Source organism: Equus przewalskii, chromosome X (genome assembly GCF_037783145.1).
Source record: "Equus przewalskii isolate Varuska chromosome X, EquPr2, whole genome shotgun sequence".
Taxonomy (NCBI): domain Eukaryota; kingdom Metazoa; phylum Chordata; class Mammalia; order Perissodactyla; family Equidae; genus Equus; species Equus przewalskii.
The window spans coordinates 121,093,669-121,118,096 of NC_091863.1; the positions used below are offsets into that span (position 1 = coordinate 121,093,669).

The 24,428-nt window shown below is 39.4% G+C and overlaps 1 protein-coding gene across 12 annotated transcripts in view; it reads left to right on the forward strand.

The window, feature by feature from the left end:
* The window catches only part of PASD1 (PAS domain containing repressor 1), a 97,785-nt gene that overhangs the window by 43,002 nt on the left and 30,355 nt on the right, over positions 1 to 24,428 (forward strand). For 9 of the 12 annotated variants that reach the window (XM_070604015.1, XM_070604018.1, XM_070604019.1 and 6 more), the window contains 4 exons: positions 3,225 to 3,324; positions 3,750 to 3,863; positions 5,523 to 5,653; positions 8,333 to 8,415. In XM_070604015.1, coding sequence (XP_070460116.1) covers positions 3,225 to 3,324; positions 3,750 to 3,863; positions 5,523 to 5,653; positions 8,333 to 8,415 — 428 coding nt within the window. The remainder of the gene's footprint in view (positions 1 to 3,224; positions 3,325 to 3,749; positions 3,864 to 5,522; positions 5,654 to 8,332; positions 8,416 to 24,428) is intronic. The other 3 variants (XM_070604020.1, XM_070604024.1, XM_070604026.1) reach the window with 1 other exon arrangement.

A 24,428-nucleotide genomic window follows, 5' to 3' on the forward strand; every position in this document is an offset into this window, starting at 1 on the left:
CAGTAGCAAATTGGCTGCTCCTGGTACAAATTGGAATTGAGGCAGCTATGGTGTAGTGGAAGGAACAGTGCACATGGACTTGGATGGAGCTAGGTGTGAATCTCGTCTCTGAACTTGTGACCTCTTAACAACTGGACAAGCTTTAATTTCTTCTTGAATGAAATAAGGGTAATACTTCCTCTTGCAAGGTATTAAGAGCTAGTTCACGTGAATATATATAGGACAATGTCTGGTGCAGAGCAGTTGTCAATCATGTGTTAGATGAGTGAATGAATGCGTGGTCTCTACTGAGCAGAGATAAGTTGGTTTGGTACCTAAAGTTTATTTTATAACTAAACCAATGAAGCATTTTTATTGAAAAAGTTAAGTTTAATGAAAAATATCTATATTTCTTTTGGGAAGTCAGTTTCTTACTGTGCAACTTTCATTGTCAAAATTCATTGCCTGTTAATTTCATAACATTTTGTTTGGTGAATTAAGGTAATATTTCTGTCCTGAATTGAGCCAAGCTTTTTCTTGATTGAGACAGGATCTATCTGCTAATCTGAGCACTGGCCAACTCATAGACTGGCTTCTACAAATGAGTCATAATAATGTATTTCTGAATTTTGACTAAGATTATTAATATTAATCAGTTAAAAATAATTTGACTTTGTGGTTCGTTACCCGAAGCCATTATTCAGCTAAGACTACTTTGTTTATTGCTTTTTTCCTATCACTTTAAAAACTCTACTTAATGTCTAATATTCAATTTATCCATGTGTCACCATATTTCAGCTAAATGGTATAGCATTATCCCTTCAGTCAACTAATATTCAGTAAGTGCTCATTTGTACTAAGCTGTGTTCTAGGTGTTGAGGACGTAGCAGTGAATAAAACAGCCAAGGTCTCTGGTCTAATGCAATTTACATTTTACTGAGGGAGCCAGATAATAAACAGATAAACATATACATGTGATTATAGTGTCAGGTATGATAAGTGGTATGAAAAAAAAGCAGGAAGAGAATGTCAGAGAATTGGTGCTATTTAAAATACTTCTCAGTAGAGACTTAAATGAAATAAGGGAGAAAGTCATTACAAATATCTAGGAAAGAGTGTTTCACATTGAAAAGCAAGTTTAGGGGCCCCAAGATGACTATTTGTTAGATGTATTTGCATTTGAGCAAGAAGTTCAGTGTACCTGCAGTGCAGTGAGCACAAGGGAGAATGGGAGGGAGCTAAAGTCAATAGGCAGTAAGGAACCAGAACATAGAGCTGTAAATGCCATTGTTAATTTCCTTGGCTTTTACTCTGAATGACTTGGGTGGCCAGTGGAAAATGTTGAGCAGAGGAATGACTTGATCTGACTTATGTTTCACATGGATCACGGTAGCTGCTCTGTGGAGAATGGAGTGAGAACAGGGATGTGGCAAAAATAGATTCAGGGAGACCAGTTAAGACTATTGCAATAATCTAAGCTAGAGATGATGGTTTACACCAAGTGGTGAGAAGTAGACCAATTATGTATGTATTTTGAAGGTAGAACCGCAGAGTTAGCTGATAGACTGGATTTGGGGTTTGAGAGTCGAGGCAAGGCAAGTCGAGGGCAAGCATGTGGGTAAATGGTGGGGCTGTTTGTTGAAATGAGAAAGACCGAAGGAAGAGCATGTTTTGTGAAGGAAAGATAGGTGCACTGTTTTGGATATCTTAAAATTGAAATCCTATTAGATATCCAAGTTGAGTTATCTAGAAAAGTTCAGGGAGAAGTCTGGACTAGAGATGAGAAGTTGAGAGTCATTAACAGATAGATGATATTTAATGGGATATAACTAGAAGAGATTACCCAGGGAGACAGTAAAGTAAGAGAAGAGGTTCAATGACTAGGCCCTGGGAACGCCAAGCCAAGTAGTCAGGAAGAGGAGAAAAATCCAGCAAATAAAACTGTGAAGGAGTAGCTTTTGAAGCAGAAGGATATCCATATGTATATGGTGACATGGAAGCTAAGTAAACAAAGTATTTCAAGGAAGAAGGAGGGGTCAGTTGTATCAAATGCTGAGATGTTAGGTAAGATAAACGTTGAGAATTGACTATTGGATTTGGCAATGTGGAGGTCACTGGCGACTTTGACAAAAGTGGAGCGGTTAGGATAAAAATCTGATTAGCGTGGTTTCAAGGGAGAGTGATAGGTGAAGAAGTGGGAGACAGCAAGTAAAGTTCCTTTCAAGGATTTTTGTTCTAAAGTGGACCAGAGAAGTAGTTCAAGCTGGAGGAGAGGATGTAGTGTCAAAGAAGGTTTTGGATTTTTGGAATGTTGTACTTTTTTGTTTTTAAGATGACAGATATTATAACATCTCTGATATAACATTTGCATGCTATGAGAAAGACCTAGAAGAGAAGGACAGCTTGCCGATGTGGGGATTAGGGGAGAATTTCTGGAATGATGTCCTGGAATAGATGACAGAGAATGAGAAGCAGTGCACTAGACATAGGTAGAAGCTTATTCATTGGAATAGGAAGGAAAGCAGGTCTCTGGCTACGGCTAGGTTGGGAGATTTGGTGGCAGGGAGATATTGATGTTTACTTCCCCTTTTGTTTTTAATTGAAATAAGAAATGAGTTCCCCAGCTGAATATGAGGAGGGTTAGGGGGTGTTGGAGGTTTGAAGAAGGAGGAAAAGACAAGAAATAGTCACGTTGAAGAGTAGGAGAGTGAGTTGTGTAGGGAAATGTAGAACGATTTCTAGGCAGAGCTGAGTGCCCATTTTAAATAATACACAGCTTGGTTGTGGGTTTTGCTCTGTATACATTCAGTTGCATAGGTGAAAGTACAGGATAGATGAAGAGGTGAAATTAACCAGAGTTGGGTTTTTACTAGGCAAATATGTCAGAAAGGAAGAGCACACGGGAGTGATTATAATGATCAACTGTGAAATCTGAGCTGGATAAGGAGGGATGTGACAATTTGAAGGAGATAATGGACAGTGAAAATGTGACAGGAATGGCCTGCAGGTTTCAGTGGGTAGGATAGTTTTTGGAGAGGTGGGGTACTTGCATGAGTGCACTAGAAAGATAGGAGGTGATGGCCATAAAACGGGGTAATGTGAATTCAGACTTTTAAAGGTACAAGAGGTATGACCGTAAGATAGCTGAGGTGTGGCAGATGATAAACTTACTGGAGGCAAGGAGATAGAGGAAGTGAACAGTAGTAGCACATATAACAAAATTTGTTCTCTCTTCCCTTCTCAAGGATGAGATCACGGGTAAGACATTATTAAGTCTTCTGCCTGATCAAGAGAAAGATGAAGTTTATGAAAAGATTGCTCTGGAATTTCCTTTGTCATGCTCAGGTACAGATTTTTTTTTCAAATAGTAAATTCTTAGATTTTGAGAGACAGGTAACAATCGCTCAGAGGAGTAATAAAAATTAACTCGTTAGAGACAATTTATCTGCCGATCATATATTAATTTAATTTAATATAATTTCACAAATTATAATTCTAGTGTTAAGAAATCTGTCCTCGTTATCTTGTTCTTTATCATGAACCCTGATTATTTTAGCTTTTATATAATTGCTTTAGTGTTATATAAATAATGTTCTAGCTGATACCCCACTCTGCAGATACAACATAGATAGCTATGTAAGTGCTAATGTTCATGGAAAGAAAATAATATTTTTGTAAAATCTATCCTAAGTAAGACAATAGTCATATGAAACAATCTTGCAGAATATGGCAAACTACAAATGTAAACTTTTGTATGTGTCTTCTTTTAGTAGGAAAACATATTGAGTTTTGCTGTCATTTAAAAAGAGGAAATGTTAAACATGGTAGCAACCCTACTTATGAATACGTGAAATTCATTCTGAGTATAAGAGACGTTTCTAGTGGTAAGCAATTCAGTTTTTAATCTGATCTGGATCAAGTTCATGAGTTATGCAGCCCTTCATTGCTAACAGCATTGCACTCCTGCTGTTGGTACTCTCAAACCCTTTGCTATCCCTATGACCACAGGTTTCGGTTACAGACATTAATTAGACTTTAAAAAAAAAAAAATTCATGGTGACATTTACAAGATGGGATCATATGGTAACACAGTGGACTGAGCTGAAAGGGATGACTCTTGCCTTCTACAAAAACAAGGGAATGATCGTTAAAACACAACAAAAGAAGTTTGTGTCATTTAAAGGAAATCAAAACTCAAATCTGTGTCGTGTAGATAAGGGGTCCAAATTTACAGTTTTTAAGGTTTCAAGGGACTGCAAGCTTAGAAATTAACATTAACACTGATTTGGGGCCATTAAAACATCCAAGTCTTGACTCAGAGGTAAATAGCCCAACAAATATGTGAAAAGATGCTCAAACTCACTAGTAAGCAAAGAATGAAAAATTTAAAAACCAATGGGATAGCACTGTACATCCATCAGAATGGCAACAATTAGACGTGTGAATAATAACCAAATATTGTTGAGGATGTGAGAAATGAAAACACTAATACAGTATTGAGAGGATCCTGAAAAATAGAGTGAACTTAAGTTCTGTTGATTATCCTGTGACTCAGTAATCCTGTCACTGGGTGGAAACATCCCAGAGGTGAACTTGCAGTGACATCTGTGTCTAAAGGCACATGTACTATGCATGTCATAGTGTTGTCTGTGGTAGGAAGGAGTTGGAGACAGCTTAGATCTGCATAATTAGGGAAATGGACAAGTAAAATTTGGGAAATAGACAATATGGAAAACTTTGTTATAGTTTAAAGCATGAACTCCAGATACACATACTACAACATGGTTAGATCTTAAAACCATATTGTTGATTGAAAAACGTAAGAAGTAGAACGAGATCTACAGCACAATGTCACTTTTGTAAACTATATACACATATACATAACAGCAGACTACACATTTTAAAGGATATATATTAAATGTGGTAGATGACAGTGGCTGGCTGTGACTGGGGAAGGAGCAGAGAGAAAAGATAAAAGCAAGAGCGCGGACTTTATCTGTGCTCAACACACCACAAACTGGGTATAATTACCTCAGTCTCTTGCCACTGAGGTCTAAAAATATAACCAATAAATGAATTAATGAGTAAATAAATAATGAAAATTAACTCACACAATGGTTGTCTGAGATGTTTGTCATATGTCTTAGAACTAAAGGTCAGATACCTTTAAAAAAATCTTACTTGAATACATATGCACACAAATTACACACACACATTTAATACCCATATGGTCTATATAAAAGAGGGGAGCTAGATTTCTTTTGAATACTAAGATGTCCGTTCACAGGGTAAGAACAAGAGACTGAAAATCACCCTGAACTCAGAACAATTATTTCTCGGTAATGACCTTTTCGTGTTTTGGTGGAGACCAGGGTGAGGAGGGGGCTGGAACAGACGGAAGACAGGCAAAATAGATGGCTCAGAATTCTGAAAATTGTCGTTGGGCTGACAAACAGCACACCGATGCGGCAGATGTCAGTCTTCTTGTGTAACTAGCGTGCCTTCCTATTAGGTTGTCACATGTGTAACTCTGTCTCCCTTAGAGCTTTTGGTGCTCTTCAGTAGCTTCTTCTCCAGACGCTCCTACGATGAGTCATACGCTGTGAATCTTCCTTTGAAGGATCGGTTTTATCTGGTGGGGACTGTTTGTGTCCTCAGGCCTCAGACCCTACAGGCGAGTATGTTGTGTGTGTGCCTCCCCCATTGTGGAGATGTGGGCCTTCTTTGAAGGATCACGTCCCCTTTGGTCCCTCAGCCACTGGACCGCATTGCTAAAGCACCTGATGTGTGCAGAAGGTTGTGCTAGGATATGTGAATGAGGAAAGATCAGCCCCTGTGTTTCAGAAGGTGAGCATCTGAGTGGAGATCTGGACACACCTGAGTGAGATGCACAGTCACTTATGAATGGTTTTTATATAATATAAAAGAGGTTTACAGAAGCTGGGACGTATTAAGAGAAGTGACCATTTTGGCAGGTGGATAAAGGAAGGCCTCTGTCATGAGGTGAGTTTTGAGGCAGCTCCCCGGCAGCATTGCTCACTTAGTGTTCTCCTAATATAGTGCTCACAGATTCCATCTCTAAAAATAGTGGTCTTTAGAATTCATCTGATAGATTCAGCCTCAATGAATTTATTCACTAAGTAACATATTTAGTAAGCACCTACTATGTACTAGGTGCTGAGGAAACATTAGGGGAGATGGACAGTAGACAAGTAGTATTGAAAAGTGTCATGGAGATGATAAAACTGAATCATGTGCTAATGACTAGTAGGGTAGAGAGTTCAGACAGAGTGGTCAGGGAAGATCTCTGATGACCTGTTTTTCGAACAGAGACCCCCAGTAATGATAAGGCGCGAACTCAGCAAAGAAAGGAATGCAGTCCAGGTAGAGGGTTCTACAGCAGTAAACATTCTGAGGCAGTAACTAGCCTGGAGAGTTCCAGGGAACAAAGTGAGTAGAATAAGGGGAAAGAAGTAAGGAGTAGTAGAAAATGAGGTTCGAGAGGTAGGCAGGGGCCAGATTATGTAGAACTTTGAGAACCATGGTAATGAGTTTGAGTTTTCTTCCAAGTGCAGTGGAAAGCAGGAGGATGACATGATCTGATGTAATTTTTATTTTACTTTTGATTTTTTAGATTTTTTTTTGGTGAGGAAGATTGGCCCTGAGCTAACATCTGTTGCCAATCTTCCTCTTTTTGCTTAGGAAGATTATCCCTGAGCCAACCTCGGTGGCCATCCTCCTCCACCTTGTATATGGGACGCCTGACACAGCATGGCCCAATGAGCAGTGCAGAGGTCTGTGCCTGGGATCCGAACCCGCAAACCCCAGGCTGCCAAAGTGGAGCCCGTGAACCCAACCACTATATCACCAGGCTGGCCACGATGTTATTTTTACAAGATCAGGCTGGCTGCTGGGTGGGAAATGGAGTATAGGGGAACAAAAATGGAAGCCAGAGGAGCGATGTGAGATGACAGGGCTTGAACTAGGATTGTAGTGATGGAGAGAGAAGTACACGGATTCAGGTTATATTTTGGAGATAGAGCCTGAAGTCCTTACTGATGCGTTGGAGGTGGGTGGGAGGAGAGAGAAAAATGATTTAAAGATGACTCTTAGCTTTTGGGCCTGAGCAGTTCAGTGAATGGAAGTGCCACTAACTGACTTGTGCAAGACTGGGACAGTGTGGCTTGGGCAGTGCAGGGCTGGGGCTGAGGGGAGCAAAATCAAAAGCTCTATTTGGGCCATGTTAATATTGTGATGACATTGTGCCATACAACATATCCAATCACTTTACAAGAGAGGCCTCTGGATCCAGACCACCTGAATTCAGATCCTTTCCTTACCAGCCCGATTCAGATCTTTCCCCTACTAGCTGCAGGACCTTATCCAAGTCACTTACATCTTTTAGCCTCTGTTTTTCTTCTATAAATAATGATAATACTACCTCCTTTTAAGGTTGTTGTGAAGAGTAACATAGACAGCACCTCCTACATGGCGAGCACTTAGTAAATGTGGGCTATCGCAGTCATCATGATGATCATCGTTATTGTCGTTATCATCATTATTGTTATTAGAGGATCCAGAGAGGGCGAAAGAGCTGCTTTACTTTTTCTCTAGTTTGAAATATAGGCTGTAACTGACCACGTTTCAGAAGCTTTGAAGGATCCCTTTTACGTTCAGTTTTAGAGTGGTGATATATTTTTCCAAATTTAAGATGGTGAGAAATGTGGTAGAGAGAAAAGCAATTGAAGGAAGTTGCTTGGTCTGATTGCCCATTCATTACCCCTCTCTGCAGCTCTCTGGGATTTGAGCTCTCACATCTGCCATGAGAAGGCAGACATCCCATCTCAGGGGTCACCTCCCATATCTACTTCCTCCTCTGAGAAAGAGAAGAATCTCATTTGGCACACCACTCCTACCCTAGTCCCCTCATGGCACAAAGATATCTATTTGTGATCTGTCCCAGTTTATCGTGGGTTTCTAGGATATTTGTTCCATATTAGTGGTCATCTCGGAGAATAAATCTTGTGAGGACAGAGGGCTTTTGGAAGAGGCTGTTTTTTACAGTGTGGCTGTGTAGCACTGTGGGAAGAGCAGTGCGCTCAGAGTACAACTTTGAAATGGATCTACGTTGATCCTGGATCTACTAGCTGTGTGTCTTGGGCCAAATCATTATTTCTACAATCCTCAGTTTTCACATCTGTAAAATCAAGTGCCTTTCTCACATTGATATACAGATTGGTTGCAACGTTGGATATGAGATTGCTTCCAAATTTACTACATTCTATACAAATGTGTCCGGTATTTTTACTATATAAGTACATTTTAAGTATCTAAAATGCCAGTTGTTCTGCAGGAACTTTGCACTGCAAAGGAAGCTGCTGAGGACATTCCAGCAATAGAAGATTCGGATGAGGAACACCTGTCTATGGAGCACAGGTGAGAGGCGAATGCCGGCATAAGTAATGGAGACCTATAACACACTTTTATTAAATAAAACTGAAGCGAGAATTAACATTTGCAAATATTTTTTTCCATCAAAATGAAAAAAAACCCAGCAACAGACAGTTGAATCCAGAAGAGCAATCTACTAGTCTGAATTCCCTTTCCCGACTAATATAATTAATATTTTTCCAACTGAATATAAATACAAGTGATTGGCTTTTTGTTAAAAAAGCAATAAGTAGAGCACACTTATCTGGCATATTTAATGACTTTCAAATTAAGACAATACATTTAAAAATAGTACTTGATTACCTCTTGTTCTTGAGATGCTTTTAGATGGTAGAAGAACAAGCACACGTCGTGGGAGCTGCTATTTACAGGCGTCTCTCTTCTTGGGAATCTAATCTGTTCTTTAGCATTTGTTTGTTAGCATATTTTCAGTGAACAGAAGCCAGCGTTCCGTTATTTTGAGTGGGAAAAATAAAAATGCATTCCTAACCCACAAGAAAATGCCAATCTGCCAAATATCTCTAAAACCCCCTTTTACATCTATTTAACAATCCACCAAGGATTTCTGCAAAATAGAAATTATTTGTAATACTATCTAGTTATTTACTACTTGATAAACTCATTAGTGATGCGGGGTCAGTGAGCCGAGGAGTCGAAAGAAAGATTTCTTAGACTCTCAAGATCTGGCAGTAGTGCTCTTTTATTTAGAGAATAGTGTGGAATAGCATGGGGACAGGACCCATGGGCAGTCAGAGCTTCTGCTGCCGCCGCTTCTGCTGCCCCCGCTGGCATGGGGACAGGGCCCATGGGCAGGCAGAGCAGCTGCTGCTGCCCCCGCTGGCATGGGGACAGGACCCATGGGCAGGCAGAGCTGGTGCGTGGGGACAGGACCCACGGGCAGTCAGAGCTCCTGCTGCTGCCCCGAGTTGAGGGTTAGGGCTAATTTTATAAGGCATGGGTACGTGACTTATTTTTACTGGAAAAAAGAAAAGATGATGTAAAAAGTCATTAAATGATTTCAGTGCAGATGGGGTCTGGTTATTGTGCGGTCATATAACTTTAGATGCGAATCTGGCCATATAGATCGGCATGTAGGTGAGGATGCCCTGGGCTTCTCTCCCTGGGGCAGTCCTAATTCATATCATAAAAAAAGTCCACTGGGTCATATAGTTTGGCATGTAGGCCAGGTCACCTTGGGCTTCTCTAGCTGGGGCAGCCTTAATCCACATCATTAGTAGGTATGTTTGTATGTAGTAAGCCATAATATTAGACACTGCTCAGTGTAGAGTATTGAGAATGGGTTACATTTTCCTTCTACATCATAGTGTACATGTACATGTAAATAAATAACAAAATAACACATTAAGGATGTGCATTACATGCCAATAATACTTAACAAAGTAAAATAAACAAGATAATTTTTCGAGAGGTTTCTTATGATTGAAAGCATGTTTGTGTCAGCTCTGGTGGTGAGAGGGGGTTAGCTGGAGGCTGTGGTCACTGTTACTATTTGGTGGCAGGAGGAGGGAAGGAAGAAAGAGCTGGTGAAGAAATGAGTTAAACAGGAAATGTCTGAGGTTCATCTGTGTCTGGATCTAAGGAATGGGGGAGAATCTTCCCTTCCTGGCAGGAGAGTTCAGAGGTTTTTGGCTGTGAACCGTTGTCTGAAGCTACACACAGAGCAATGGGATGAAAACCAGAGCTCACGGTGGCAGGCTGTTTGCATTCCCTTTGCTTGGTGTTCTACATCTCTTGCAATTGTATTGTCTGTTGAATGGGACAAGTCTGCTCCTGCCATGACCACACTCACTTGCACCAGCAAGATTTGTTTTTGAAAGAACCTCAAATTTCATGTAAATATTCAGCATTGTATTTGTGATTCATAGGGGTTGGGGATATGTGCATGGCCAAGCTTAAGACTAATAGCCATTCAAATGTATTAATATGCTTTATCACTCCCTAATTTTCTTGTAGTGCATGTGCTTTTTTAGGCTTCTTGCCCATTTCCATCATTAGATTCTCTACTTTATTGGAAGACCTTTTACTGAATAACATGGGGAAGAGGATATCTATAAAACATAACATGTTTAAACAATGTGAACTCAAGACACTATCAGACTGAGAGATAATAACAGCAAACCACATTCTTTTGCTTAGGAGTGCACGATTTAAACGTAGTCTTGCATGCAACCTAAAAGAGATTTATTTAGTAGGTTTGGGTAATGCATTTTGTGTAAATTAGCAGATCATTATAGAAAATATTCAGATAGAGTTCAGAGAGTGAGGAAACCTGCGCTTTATTTTTTAAGTAGAGTTTATTGAATGAAAAATATTCTGATGCAGAAATGAGCCAACTACTACATCTGTGCCACTGAGTTTCATGGAATATAAGGGAGGTGTTTTCTTAAGGCTTAAAATCATATCCTATTTAATATTATAAGAAACTATCACACCATTATGGATGAATCCACTATAGTTTTATACCTATATTTTCATAAAATATTACTAAAGTTCCTTCAAAAATTAGGCAATGGATTGTTTATCATGTAGACAGTAAGATGGAAAAATGACGTTTAGGAAAGAAATGATGGATTTGATAAAGAAAATTCTGTTTAATTCCAGACCCCACCCCTCCCATATCCCTCCTCCTCACTTCCAACATGGGGCCACTGTGCTGGCTACAGCTGCCTCAGCTCTCACATGATGGATTGTTGGTTGACCTGGCTTGTCCACTGTCTTGAGGTCTCAAAGGGAGGACCTGTCAGCCGCATCCCTGTCTAGCACAGAGGCTAACATGAGTAGGCAGAAAGGAGTATCTGCTCAGAGACTGACTGATTGATTGATCCTATCAAAAGAGTAATCCATGAGACCTCTCAGACATGGTGCAGTATTGTTATAAACCAGTGCAAACCAGTATTGCCTTATTTTTGTCATAGACTTGTTACTTGCCCTCAATATAGTTTCAAATAAAAAGGAGAAGAGCTAGAGGCATTTCAAGATTATGGTTTGCAGGCATCCTGAGCAGTCATTGATAATCCGGCTCCCATTTTACAGTCCAAGGGATGGTTAGAAAAGTAATTAGGCACAAAGGTCATAGAGACCTAGTGCTCTCAAAATGCTTCTGGAACTTCCCTTGTTAATTCTACATGTTCTTTGAAAGGTAGGAAGCATCCTGCTAAGAGGCATGAAAGCTTTGTCCATGCTTATGAAAGAAATTCAAAGAAAGGGTCTGTTTCCGTGGAGGATGTTCTGTCCTTGCATGTTTCAGATTTGAGGCTAAAGAACTTTTCATTTCAGGAGAGGGACTCAAAGGCTGGGTTATTTTCCATTAAAGCTACAGATGCACTGGAGTGGGAGGTCTTGCTTGCTTGGACTGTCGAAGATAGAAAGAAGTAAGGAATACTTGAGAGTCAGTGAGGGGTAGGCAAAAACTTGAATCCTGTGTAGCCCTCTCCTGTCTTAGTGCTGCTGTAGTCAGAAGGAAGCACTCATCTGCTCTTTTAGTTTGGCCAGTTGTGTGTAAAGATAAGTCCCAAAATTCTGTCATAGTGTCATCTTAATACAAATGCACTCTGTACTTTATCTTTCATGATGTGATTTCATGTTTATTAACCTAATTTTTCACAAATCTCTAAGGTAGTTTCAAGAGCCATTGTAAAGATGAGAAAGTGCAGCCACAGAGGATGTCTGATTTTCCTAAATTCACACAGTTCATTCAGTAGTAAAACTGAAATTGGGACCCAGCTTCTCCTGGGCTCATTCTTGCCCAGACACCAGTTTCAGGAGCTGTGGCTGGTATGGGATTCCAAGGAGAAAATTCAAGGAATCTTTGGGAAGTACTTGACTGGGGACATTACTGAGAGAAAACAGGTTTTTTCCCCTTTAGTTTTGCCTTAAATTTCAGGGGAGAGCAGAATTAGCAGGGGAGGAGACCACACCGATTACTCCTAGAACTTTGTCCGAAGATAGCATCCTTTCCTACTAAGATAGAGTAGAGAAACGGGAAAGACAAATGACATGTATTTCCAAGGGTTCTAGTAGTTCTTACCTTTACTTGCAGTCTTCTGACGCTGCTACAGGGCTAGAATGGGTCCCTGGGGAGACTCCACCCTGTCAGCAGTTGCACCAAAAAGAATATTCCTGCCTAATTCCCTTTTCAATTTGTTTCAGTGAAGAATTATCTTGTACAAAGTTGTGAGGAGAATTTTTCAAAGATATACGATAGTCCTAATTAGTGAGATTTTGTTTGATGGAGCTCCAACTACCTCAGCTCTCACGTGATGGATTATTAGACTGTACTGACTTCATTCCTCATGTCCACCCCATTTTGAGCAGGAGAAGGGCCTGCACATCATTGATTCACACGCCGTTTGGTTGGATTTCTCTACCACTAAGTAGCTAGCTTGTCAATCTCATCATTCCAGTCCCAGTGAAACTTATTCATACAGCAAATATTTAACACCTACTATGTGGGAGGTTCTGTTCTAGGCTCTGAGAATACAGAGTGAACAAAAATCCTTATCTTCCTGGAACTTACATTCTAGTGGAGGAGAAAGATGATAAATAAATATTCTAGAGTAGGTTATAAGGTGAGGAGGGCAAAGGGAAAACATTAAGCAGTGAAGAGAGATAGGGAGGTTGTGGGGGGAGATTAAATTTTATTAGATTTTGCCATACACAATTGATATTTTTATAGGTTAAAAGATGGTGCGATATTGGCAATTCCTAATGGCTTAATGTAATAGATAGGGTGGCCAGCTAAGGCTTCAACAAGAAGGTGACCTTGGAGTTAACACCTGAAAGGAGTGAAAGAGCAAGCCATGTGGATTTTGGAGGAAATATTCCAGACAAAAAGAATTGCAGATGCAAAGTCCCTGAGGCAGGAACACATTGGATGTGTTTGAGAAGCCAGTGTTGCTGGAGCCAAGTCACCAGGGGCAACTAGCAGGAAAGGAGGGCAGAGAGGAACAGAGGATCAGATCTCACAGAACTTGGGGAGGACTACAGGCAGGAAGGTGTGAGCAGCCGTGGGTGAGGCACCAGGACCATGTCAGCTCGCCCCTGCCCTCCCTATGGGATAGCCAGGACAGAGCCACGCTAGAGTCACTCACCATTATTTCTTCCTGCTTTTCACTCCACGGGAAGCCTCAACAAGGCCCCCTGCTCTCTCTCTGCAGATTACTTGGCTCATTCTACTCCACACTACTTCCCATCACCTTTGCCAAATACTGGGGCGGCCTTGTGGTCTAGGGATATTTTAAAAAAACATAGGATTTGGATTTTTAAACTAAAATATTTAGGTTTTATTTCTCAGCTTGACCATTTACAAGTTTTGTGATCTTGGAGAAGCCTCCTTAAGTCTCACGTTCTTTGTCTGTAACTGGCGAGAATAATTACTGAAGACTGTGTATGACAATCAAATAAGAGAAGGAAATGAGATCTGTACAAAGTTAAGTTATGATTGATTAGGAAGTACTTCCAAATATAGAATAATTATCATTTAAAACTATACCAAATCCTTAACTGAGCTATAAAGACATTATTAAGTGCAGAGGGTTAACGTGACTTTGGTTTATGGTCATGATCTGAAATCTGTGTTTGGTGATTTCTTCAATACTTTTATTTTCCTATTAATTTAAGATAGTTTTCTTTTTCAGTTTCAAGCCAGCACATTTTAAACCTTTATCCTTATGAGATGGTTCTCTATCCATTAAATTGTTCCGTGAAAAGTGTCCATGTCTCCTTGATGGGTGGACGGGGTCTGGCCAAATCTGAATGTGATGGCATTCCCAGCTTGAAGGCCACATCCAGTCAGCTGATTCATGCTCTCACACACGCCTGGGAGACACTCACATATTAACACCTGGTGCCAACTGATAAAGAAAGGACTTGGGGCTTTTTGACAGCCTGGCCTCAGGGGAAATAACCCACAAACCCATTCCCATGCAGCTATAGTTGTCAGATTTGGAGCCAGCCTCTTGGCTTGTCCTGTTTAACTTGTCCTGTTGGCATGTACAGAGCCTGGTCCGTGGAAAGGGCAGACACAAAAAAAAGAAGATAGAAGAAGGGATAACAGTCTCAAGATTCTGGGTTTTATATTTCATTGTGTTTATAGGACCTCTAGCCAAGCCATGTTCCATCTCCAGCTGCATGACAAATTTTTTTGATCACCCAAAAGCATAAAATCATTAGATTGTCTTATTAGATTGACGATTGATAAGAGCAATTTTGTTGTTAATATTTTTTGAAAAGTTCTAAGTAATAGTTTGTACTCAAAACTCACTGAAGCACACTAAAATTACTGAGGGTTTAGACACTAATGAAAATAAGTCTCATAAATATCAAAGTTTCAAAAAATCTGGGAAGAATTATCTGAGTATTTGCCTATTTTATGAAAAGTAGTTTTGGATAAATATGCTGGCAGCTGCCTGCGCTACTCAGATAATTAACAATGTAGTATTTTTTTCCTCACACTGTTCATTTGTCATCCTGTAATGAAGATGCCAGGCTGTGTATTAGGCATCTGAAGAAGTGGGACAGGATCCGGCTCTCTTTTGAATTAATGCTTTTTGCTTTACCCTTTTATTCCCAGGATAATTTTTTGCTTTAGCTCCATTAAACTTTGGTTTTTCAACTTTTCAACTTTTTATTTGAATATTGGCAGGAACTACCATATGTATCCACCTTTGCCTGTGCTCACAGCTGTTTACATTGTGCTCCATTTGCTTTATCATTATTCTCTCCCTTTCTTCCCCCTTCCTCCCACTTGTTCCCTCTCTCCTTTCCCTCCCCTCTCCTCTCCCCTCTCCACCTCTTTTTCTCTTTCTCCTCCCCTCTGCCTCATTCATTCATTATTTATTTATCCATTTGTTTATTTTGCTATTATTATTTATTTTAATGCTCAGATTGTCCTAGAATCGACCAGTGGCAGCCTCTTCAACCTGGCTCTAGTGTCTTTTTGATGCTTCCCACCATTCTTGGGGCATTCCTTACTTTCTGGCGCTATATATACGATGTTCCAGATTTAATTTGTACTTTCTCAGCCTCAGCCATGAAATAAGCTGGTTCTCTAAGCCTTGGTCAAGGGAGCCGTGGCTTCTTTAAGTGGAGATATTTAGAAACCAAAATCTGGGCACTAGTTGTGCTCATTGTTACTGGTTATTATTTCTAGGTGCTTTCAGAACTAGGAAACAGGTACACATACACATACATAGGCATGGAGATCTATATCTGTGTTATTTCCTTGCCTACCCATCTATATGTATGTGTACCTTTGTGTATGTGTGTATGTAAAATAATACAAACCATGAATTCATACTGATACCTCCAATTCTACACCAACACTGCGGGGTTCGTCCCAGTCTTCCCGTTTCCACTGTTGCAACACTCTTCTACAATAGTCAGAGAGTCCTTGCCTCATTATCCACAATATATTTACTCATTTGCTCAAGTCTAAAAAGCACAGAAAGTAGTTTTAGGATTGCCGACTCACATTATTTTGAAACGTAAACCTCCTTAATTGAGTTTATGTTGTTTACATTTTTAAGGTAAAATTTACATGTAATGAAATGCACAGATCTTAAGTATATCATTCCATGCATGTTGACAAATGCATAAACCCATGGGACTCACATTCCTATCAAGACATACAATATTTCCAACACACTAAAAGCTTTTTTGTGTCCCTTCTCGGTTAGTTTTCCCCCCACCTAGAGCAACTGCTGTTCTGATGTTTTTCACTATACATTTTTCCTTTAGTAGAACTTCATAAAAATGAAAGCATATGATATATACTGTCTTGAGTCTGCCCTTTTAGACTCAGCATGATGTCTCTAAGATTCATCATGTCATTTGTATCAGTAGTTCATTCCTTTTTGTTACTGAGGCGTATTTTGTTCTTTGGATATGCCACAATTTTTTAACTATTTTCCTTTTGATGGACATTTATTTCTAGTTTTGGGTTACTACAAATAAAGCTGGAATGAACATTCTTTTACAAGTCTTTTTGTGGACACATTTTCATTTTTCAAATAATTAAACAATTTGCTTGTTAAATTATACAGTAAAATTCATTTGTTTTCTCTTGATGTATAGTTCTGTGGTTTTAACACTTGCATAGATTCATGTAACCATGACCATAGTCTAGATAAAGAACAGTTCCATCACCCCCAAAGAAACTTCCTTGTGCTATGCCTTTGTAGTCATCCCTTCCTTACCTCACTCCTAACCCCTGTCAACCACTGATTTATTCTGCATCCCTAGTTTTGTCTTTTTGAGAATGTCGTATAAATAGAGTCACACAGCATATAATCTTTAAAGATTGGCTTCTTTCCCTCAGTATAATTCCTTTGAGGTTCACCCAAGTTGTTGCACGCATCATAAACTTTTTATTGCTGAGTTACGTTTCATTGTATGGATGTACCACAGTTTACTCATTCACATGTTGAAGGACATCTGAGCCGTTGCCATTTTTTGGCAATTATTAATAAAGCTGCCGTAAACATTCATGTACAAGCTTTTGGTGGACATAGTTTTTGTTTCATTTCTCTAGGGTATTGAATTATGGTATTAATTTGCATTCCCCTAGTGACTAAAGATGTTGAACATCTTTTCATCATTTGAATATTCAAATGTTTTGCCTATTTTTAAAATTACGTTGTTTGTTTTCTTATTGTTGAGTTTTGAGAATTATTTGTATATTCTGGATACAAGTCCTTTGTCAGATATTTGATGTGCATGTACTTTCTCTAGTCCGTAGCTTCTTTTCTAATTCTCTTAACAGTGTCTTTTGCAAAATAAAAGTTTTTAATTTTGAAGAAGGATAATTTTACCATTCTTTTCTTTGTTGGATTGTGCTTTTGGTGCCATGTCCAAGAATTCATCGCCAAACTACGTATCACATAGATTTTCTCCTATTTTTTTTTTCCCTAAAAGTTCTTTAGTTCTGGGTTTTACATTTGTATCTATGATCCATTTTGAGTTAATATTTCTATAAAGGGTGAGGTTGAGGTTGAAGTTCATATTTTTTTGGCGTATGGATGTCCAATTGTTCCAAAAGTATTTGTTGAAATATGACCTTGTCCTTCTCCTGCTCAAAAGCTTTCAGTGGTTTCCACTGGATCTTGGAATAAAATCCAGACTCCTTTTGTATGATCTATAAGGCGTGTTGCTGCCATGCCTGCCTATTCCTCAAACCTCATTTTGTGCCACACTCCCTCTTATCTGTCATACTCTGGATGCACTGGCCTCCTCTCTCTGACTTCTCAAAGCTCTCTTCTAACACAGAGCCTTTGCATAGGCTTATGTCCTCAACCTGAAGTCCTCTTCCACTATGTTGACACATGGTTGGCTCCTCCTGGTCCCCTAGATCCACTTTTGCTTCTTCCCCATGACACCCTGCCCTCTTCCTTCATCATGCTTTTTGCAATTTGCAAATTTATAGTTATCTTTGGACTGTTTGTTTGTTCTAGATTCCCCAAAAAAGTGTAAACTCCATGAGGCTGTGTTCTCAGTGTCCAGCATTGTGCCTGCCCTCATAAAACTTACTGTCTGGTGTGGAGATGAACAAGTAAACGAGAAGCTATAATAAAGTCACCATTCCATGTAAATGCCATCTAAGCTCTTTCACTGTACCTTTGTTCCCGTTTTCTGCACTGACTAAAATGTCCTTCACCAACTCCTCAAATCCTCCTCCCCACTCAGGCACCAATTCATTCCTCCTCCTCTCAGAAGTCCCTGCTGCCTGGCTGGAAGAGTTCTCCCACCCTGTTCTCTACTTTCCTACTGACACTCTCCACTTTGCCTTGAGATCACAGGGACTGACTTCACTCTTCCTCTAGACAATCCAAAGTTCCAAGAGGGAGGTACCCAAATTACGTTCAGCTTGTGGCTAATTCAGTACAGAGAGTAGCTCATCTTATCCAATTAACCCGCTTTCTGATTTCTAGGAAATAAGCATGTATGTAGCCATGTATCCACCTTACCACTAGAAATTAATAGGGCTGATTTGCAGAATGAAAAAGAAAAATAAGGCCAAATTTAAAGTCATATCTCATATCTACACAGCCAATGCTTAGGCCATCAGTGCTTTAATACGCAGCAAAGACATACTCTAAAGTTTTTCTTTCAACATATGCTGGAACTTGACTGATTTCTGTTGCTGTTTTTCCCCAAATGGCTCAGTAATAGTCCTATAAAAAGTGACAGAAGAAGCACATAGAATATCACCTTCAAGAAATGATTGAAAGAGTGGATTATAAAGTAGGAAGATTGAGATGCCAAATAAAACATGGGCAATTTGCTAAAACCTTACCATGAACATATGTAACCAGGCTAGGCCCCCTGAAGTCACTAGCTGTATTAAAAAGAAGTTGGGCCTGCTCTGTTTTGCAATGTAAAAATGTTGCATGCGTTTCCTTCTTTTGAAGTACCATGTCAGGGGAATCATTTGGACGGAAAAATGATGAACTTTAATTCATCAAAAAATCTTCAGACCGTTTTACACGGGTAGAAACATGTGATAATAGATCTAAATATGGAAATAATGAAGTATGCAAGTAAACATGGTACCAAATGAATTATAAAAACTCATGTTAGGGGCCGGCCCTGTGGCTGAGTGGTTAGGTTCGCACGCTCTGCTTCGGCGGCCCAGGGTTTTGCTGCTTCGGATCCTGGGCGCGGACATGGCACTGCTCATTGGGCCATGCTGAGGCAGCGTCCCACATGCCACAACTAGAAGGACCCACAACTAAAAATACACAACTATGCACCAGGGCTTTGGGAGAAAAAAGGAAAAATAGCATCTTTAAAAACTCTTGTTAGTTGGCAGTTCTAGTCCTTCAAAGACTGTTCTCTTGGAGGAGGAGATGCCTCCCTTTAGAACACTCTGTCCTCTGCTGGAGGGCTTGGCCTAAAAGACTTGTTAAGTTAGTGGGAACAGAGCAAACTGTCTTTATATCTTACCACACAGTGCTGGTCTTAGTATAGTCTCTTGTCTGATTTATGAATTTCTCCTGGAATGAATTTTCCACAAATATATGATGGGGAACTGTGTAGTCTTGACATTCATTCTGCTTATGAATGTCTTTAGTGTTAGCATCTGGCATCCAGGCTGGGATCCAGATATGTTCCAGTGACTCACCAACCAACACTATATGTCACCTTCTCTACGTTTGAGAAAGCAGCAGACCACAGAACACTAATCAGATTCTAAAGGTGCCTTCTTGTTTGCTTAATATTTCTACACTGTTCAGAAGGGTCAATAACAGCAATATTCTTTTCAAGATGATAAAACTTTCAAAAAAATTTTTTTTGGTTATTGATGGCCTACCATATGTTCATAGCAGTACGTTTTGCTTGGTGTTTGTTGTCTGCTTTCTTTTCATTCTTTGACATCAGAGCACTGCTTATCATAGGTTACTTGCCCTTTGAGGTACAGGGGATATCAGTCTAGGATTTTTACCATGTTCATGATTTGTATGTACTTTCTAAGTGTTATGAATATGGTGCATTTCTTGTTTTTCCATTCTGATGAAGAAATACCACTGAGTGCCGTTAGATATTTTTCCTCTTTTGATGTGTTTGTGGAAAACTAGTGTAACCTAAAAAGCACATTAGAGAAGTTCTGACTGACCCTTTAGAGAGTGATGTTTTCTATGAAATGGATGGAGTAAGCCTTTGGTGGAGATTTTCCCATTTGGACTCCAGCCTTTGTAAAACACTGAAATATATGAGGGTTGGAGGATTTGAGTTTTAGTCCTTTTTAGTTGTGTATTAGCAGTGGTTGGAAGCAAGTCTGTTAACATGTAACTAAGACAAGGATTGAGTTTCTTAGCTATGTGATAAGAGTAATTAGCTACCAGATAATTTTAAAAGAGACCCCATATTTTAAATAGTTGAAACTCAAAATTTTGTTTTCAATCTTCATATTCTAATATGTAAAATCATCTGAAGTCTTATGTATGATGTAGGTTCAGTTATAAATCAGCTTAGATATATTAGCTTCAAATATATCAGCTATAGATCAGCCTACACAAAGAATATGATTTTAAAAATGACAAGAATCTGTATCTGTGGCTTGAGCCAGAGGAAGGAAAGATATCATTGGTACATTTGGCTTATAGACCCTAAGTCATCTTCTCGTTGGCACAAATCCTCTTTGCACTTTGAGCACGGAGCAGTGATGGGTGTGGTGCTCAGAATAGGGAATCCGAGAGGAGAAGAGTCAAGTATTTCCCAAACCATCTCCCAACCTTTGCACATACTCACACACACAAACGCATACCCCAATCATTTCCCTGCTCTATTCTTTTTGTCCCTGGCGTAATGGGTCAGAAAATGCATACTCCTTTTCTTTCAGAATTTGCACCTGAAAACTGCCAGAGTCTTCAGTATAGGATCATCCATGGTACAAATTAATCTACTGGAGAAGACTGGTGGATTCAAATAGCACGTTCCTTCCGTTCAGAGTAACTGAATGAAATATCATAGTTTGCCCCTCCCATCAAAAAAAAGAAAGAAAAATTTTTTGAGACTAAAAATGATAATTTAAGCCAAAAATTATTTTTGCAAACTGTCTCTCAGTAAGTGTTTCCATATTCAAATGCTAAAATGTTGAAAAAAAGCGGGGGAGGGATTTGTTGTCCCCTTGTTAGCAAGAAGTTAAGATCTTGAACAACTTCAGGTCCAATAAGACCTTTCCCAAGCGAGAATAGACTGGGCCTCTCTGGTTGGACCCTGAGTTTTCCACTGGCTTCCACAGTCTTTGGGGGGAAAGAAATCTTTCACCTGCTTGAGGTTTTTCAAAATTTTGATGTCTGTCTATCCATAGTCTTTCATTTGAGAGAAGTCATGACAAGCTCCAGGTGAATTCACCAAAAACGAATTGTTGGAAAGCTGTCTGCCAGATCATCAATTTGTCCAGTGGCCAAGTTGCCAAAAACCAATTCATTGAATAACCAATTTACAAAATTTACCCAAATTTATTGATTCATCAGAAAGCATGTCTTAAGAAACACTCTTCTTGAATATACTCCAAAGGTTGATAAACGCTTTTCTGAAAGGGACCAGACAATAAATATTTTGGGCTTTAGAGACTACATAAGGTCTCTATAGCATATTATTTGTTTGTTTTACAACCTTTTAAAAAAGTAAAAATAATTCTTATCTCATACGAAAACAGGCTGCTGCCAATTTGGCTTACAGGCTGTAGTTTAGACCCCTTATATAGTCAAATAATGTGTATCTTTTCATATGGATATATTATTCTCAATTATATATAGTGACTACATTCTGGAATATAGTCAATGGATATATCCTTATTATCAGCATTTTAAGGAATATTCACTTTGTTAAAAGTTAAAAGTCATAGAATGAATTACCATTCTTATGAATAGCAACAATATTCTAGGATTTCATATGATTTTTTTAGGTTATTCTAATGCAGTATTAATTGTTCTAATAATTCATTTTCTGTTTTGTCAATGATCTAGCATTTTTTCAGATTCTGTCACCACAGATTCAATTGCCAAGTTTACCAGTTTTCCCAAAACTTGTATCCTTTAACCAGTAAAGTTCAGTGATTTATAGTAGATTGAAAGGTTTTAGCAGTTTTTGAAGATCCCTAGACTATCTAGCTTGGTCAGTTTTCCTGTTAGCATAAGGAAAGTTCTATGTATCTGTCCCCCAGTTCCCTACTGCTGTAGCTGGATGGAGCAGGGGACAAGAGAGGAGAATCTGTACTGGGGAAAAGAAACAAAGGAGAGCTAGTGTCCAGCACAGCCTGTGTTGAGTTGAGAAGGAACTGGGGTCCATGAGAGAAGGGCATCAGGAGCCAAACTGGTGCCTGAAGGCCCCAGAACTCTGAAATCCTTACTTCCTTTACAGTCTTAAGCTCTGCCAATCCAGTGTACTGTAAATTCTATGAATAGTTTTAAAAAAACAAGGTTTTGGTAAATCAGTATATTTGAGCAATTTGACAGATAGATCTTCTGAGTTCTTGGCCATTTGACCAAATGGTCTATTGGCAAGTTGTCTTTTGGCAAATTTAATGTTAATAAATTGACTTGGTGAATTGGTCTTCCATCCTGAAAAGCAAAGGCTTTTGTAGGGGAGGAAGACAACTCCTCTACCCTCTAGGTCCTTCTGGCTGGTCTAAGAATTAAATTGACATGAGACAGAATAACAGGAGAAAATCAAAGTTTAATAACATGTATACATGGGAAAAACCCAGGAAAACTGAGCATCTCACTAGAAAGGCCAAAATCACCACCTTAAATATCATCTTCAGCTGAAGACAAAGAAGGACATTGGGGTAGTGGTTTGGGGGTTCAAAAGGGAGAAAGACAATTTACATGGAGTTGGATATGTGAATGTTTGGTAGACAGAACTTTGATAAGAATGGGCTTAGCAAGGACCCTCACAGTCTACCGATACACGGAGTTATTTATGGTGATAGCCTGTCCTTGGGACAGGCCTTTTATCTTAAATTCTTTTAGGCAGTTAAGGGGAAGACAGCAAAGTCTTTTGTTCTTAAAAATAATCAAGGCAAAGAGACCATTTTGGGGTGGCCAATTCTGATCTCCCACACTTTCCAAAAGTGAAGCTAAGAAGGAGCCAGGAGTGGGGCAAGTTTACATCCTTTCTGGAAAAATGGAGAGCATAGCAATGTGTACAAACTATTTGGCAGAGTTGGTAATAGCTCATACTTATTTGCAGTTCATTCTGTGGAGGATATTCTTAAGTTGGCTTGTGGTGTGACCAAAAAGGAATGGAATTGATTTTAGCAAGTGGTCTATTAATTTACAGGACATATATGCCTTGATAGTAAAAACAAAGAAAGTCATATTGAACATGCGGCATGGCAAAATCAAGACATTTCTGGCTGGAGTTGAGCACATCTGGAGGGTATCTAATCTCTACTATTCCCTTGTAGGAGAAGAAAAATAATTTTCCCTCTACCCTTCTAGATTCTTGGCTGAGCCTCCCCTGTGATAAAAGACAGATTAACAGGAGAAAAACAAACAGGAAGTTAATTTTATATACAAATATATATACCTTTTGTATACATGGGAGATACCCAGGAAAACTGAGTAACTCCTATAAATGGCCCAAGCCACCACTTTAAATATCATTCCCAGCCAAAGACAAAAGATGCTGGGAGTTGGGGAGAAAAGGCCAGTTATGGCAGGTTAACCAGGAGAAGCACAGTAAATAAAGGTATGGTTGTTATGCAGATTTAAGTCATTGTCTTCTCCATTGATAAGAGTTTCTGGAGAGAGGGAGACATCCTTACAAATGGAGATTTCCCTTATAAATGTAAATTTCTCTTAAAAAGGGTAACTTCTACTCAATTTTCAGAGCTTGGCTTATGCCTACAGTTTCTTATAAACAACCATCTTAAGATAATCCTTTTGCCAAATAGGCGTATTTTGGGGTGGCAAATTCTCCTTTCACCCTAATATGGTGAAAGTCCTCACTGGCACAACCTGTTGGCAGACTGTGCTCATATTCTGGCTTTGTCATTTATTAGTTAGGACCTTACACGTTATTCACTTTGTGGAGCTTTATTTCCCTCATCTGTAAAGTGGGGATGATAATAGGACACATATCATTGAGTTATTTTAGGATACAAAAAGATGGGGCCAGCCTGGTGGTGCAGCGGTTAAGTGCGCACCTTCTGCTTCGGTGGCCCGCGGTTCGCTGGTTTGGATTCCGGGAGCAGACATGGCACCACTTGGCAAGCCATGCTGGGGTAGGCTTCCCACATATAAAGTAGAGGAAGATGGGCATGGATGTTAGCTCAGGGCCAGTTTTCCTCAGCAAAAAGAGGAAGATTGGCAGTAGTTAGCTCAGGGCTAATCTTCCTAAAAAACAAACAAACAAACAAACAAACAAACAAAAAGATAATATGTGTAAGACACCTACCACATGGCACAAAATTAGTAAGTGATAGTATCTTCCCTGCCAGTCAGAGGTGAGATTGGTAGTGGATAGGGAGT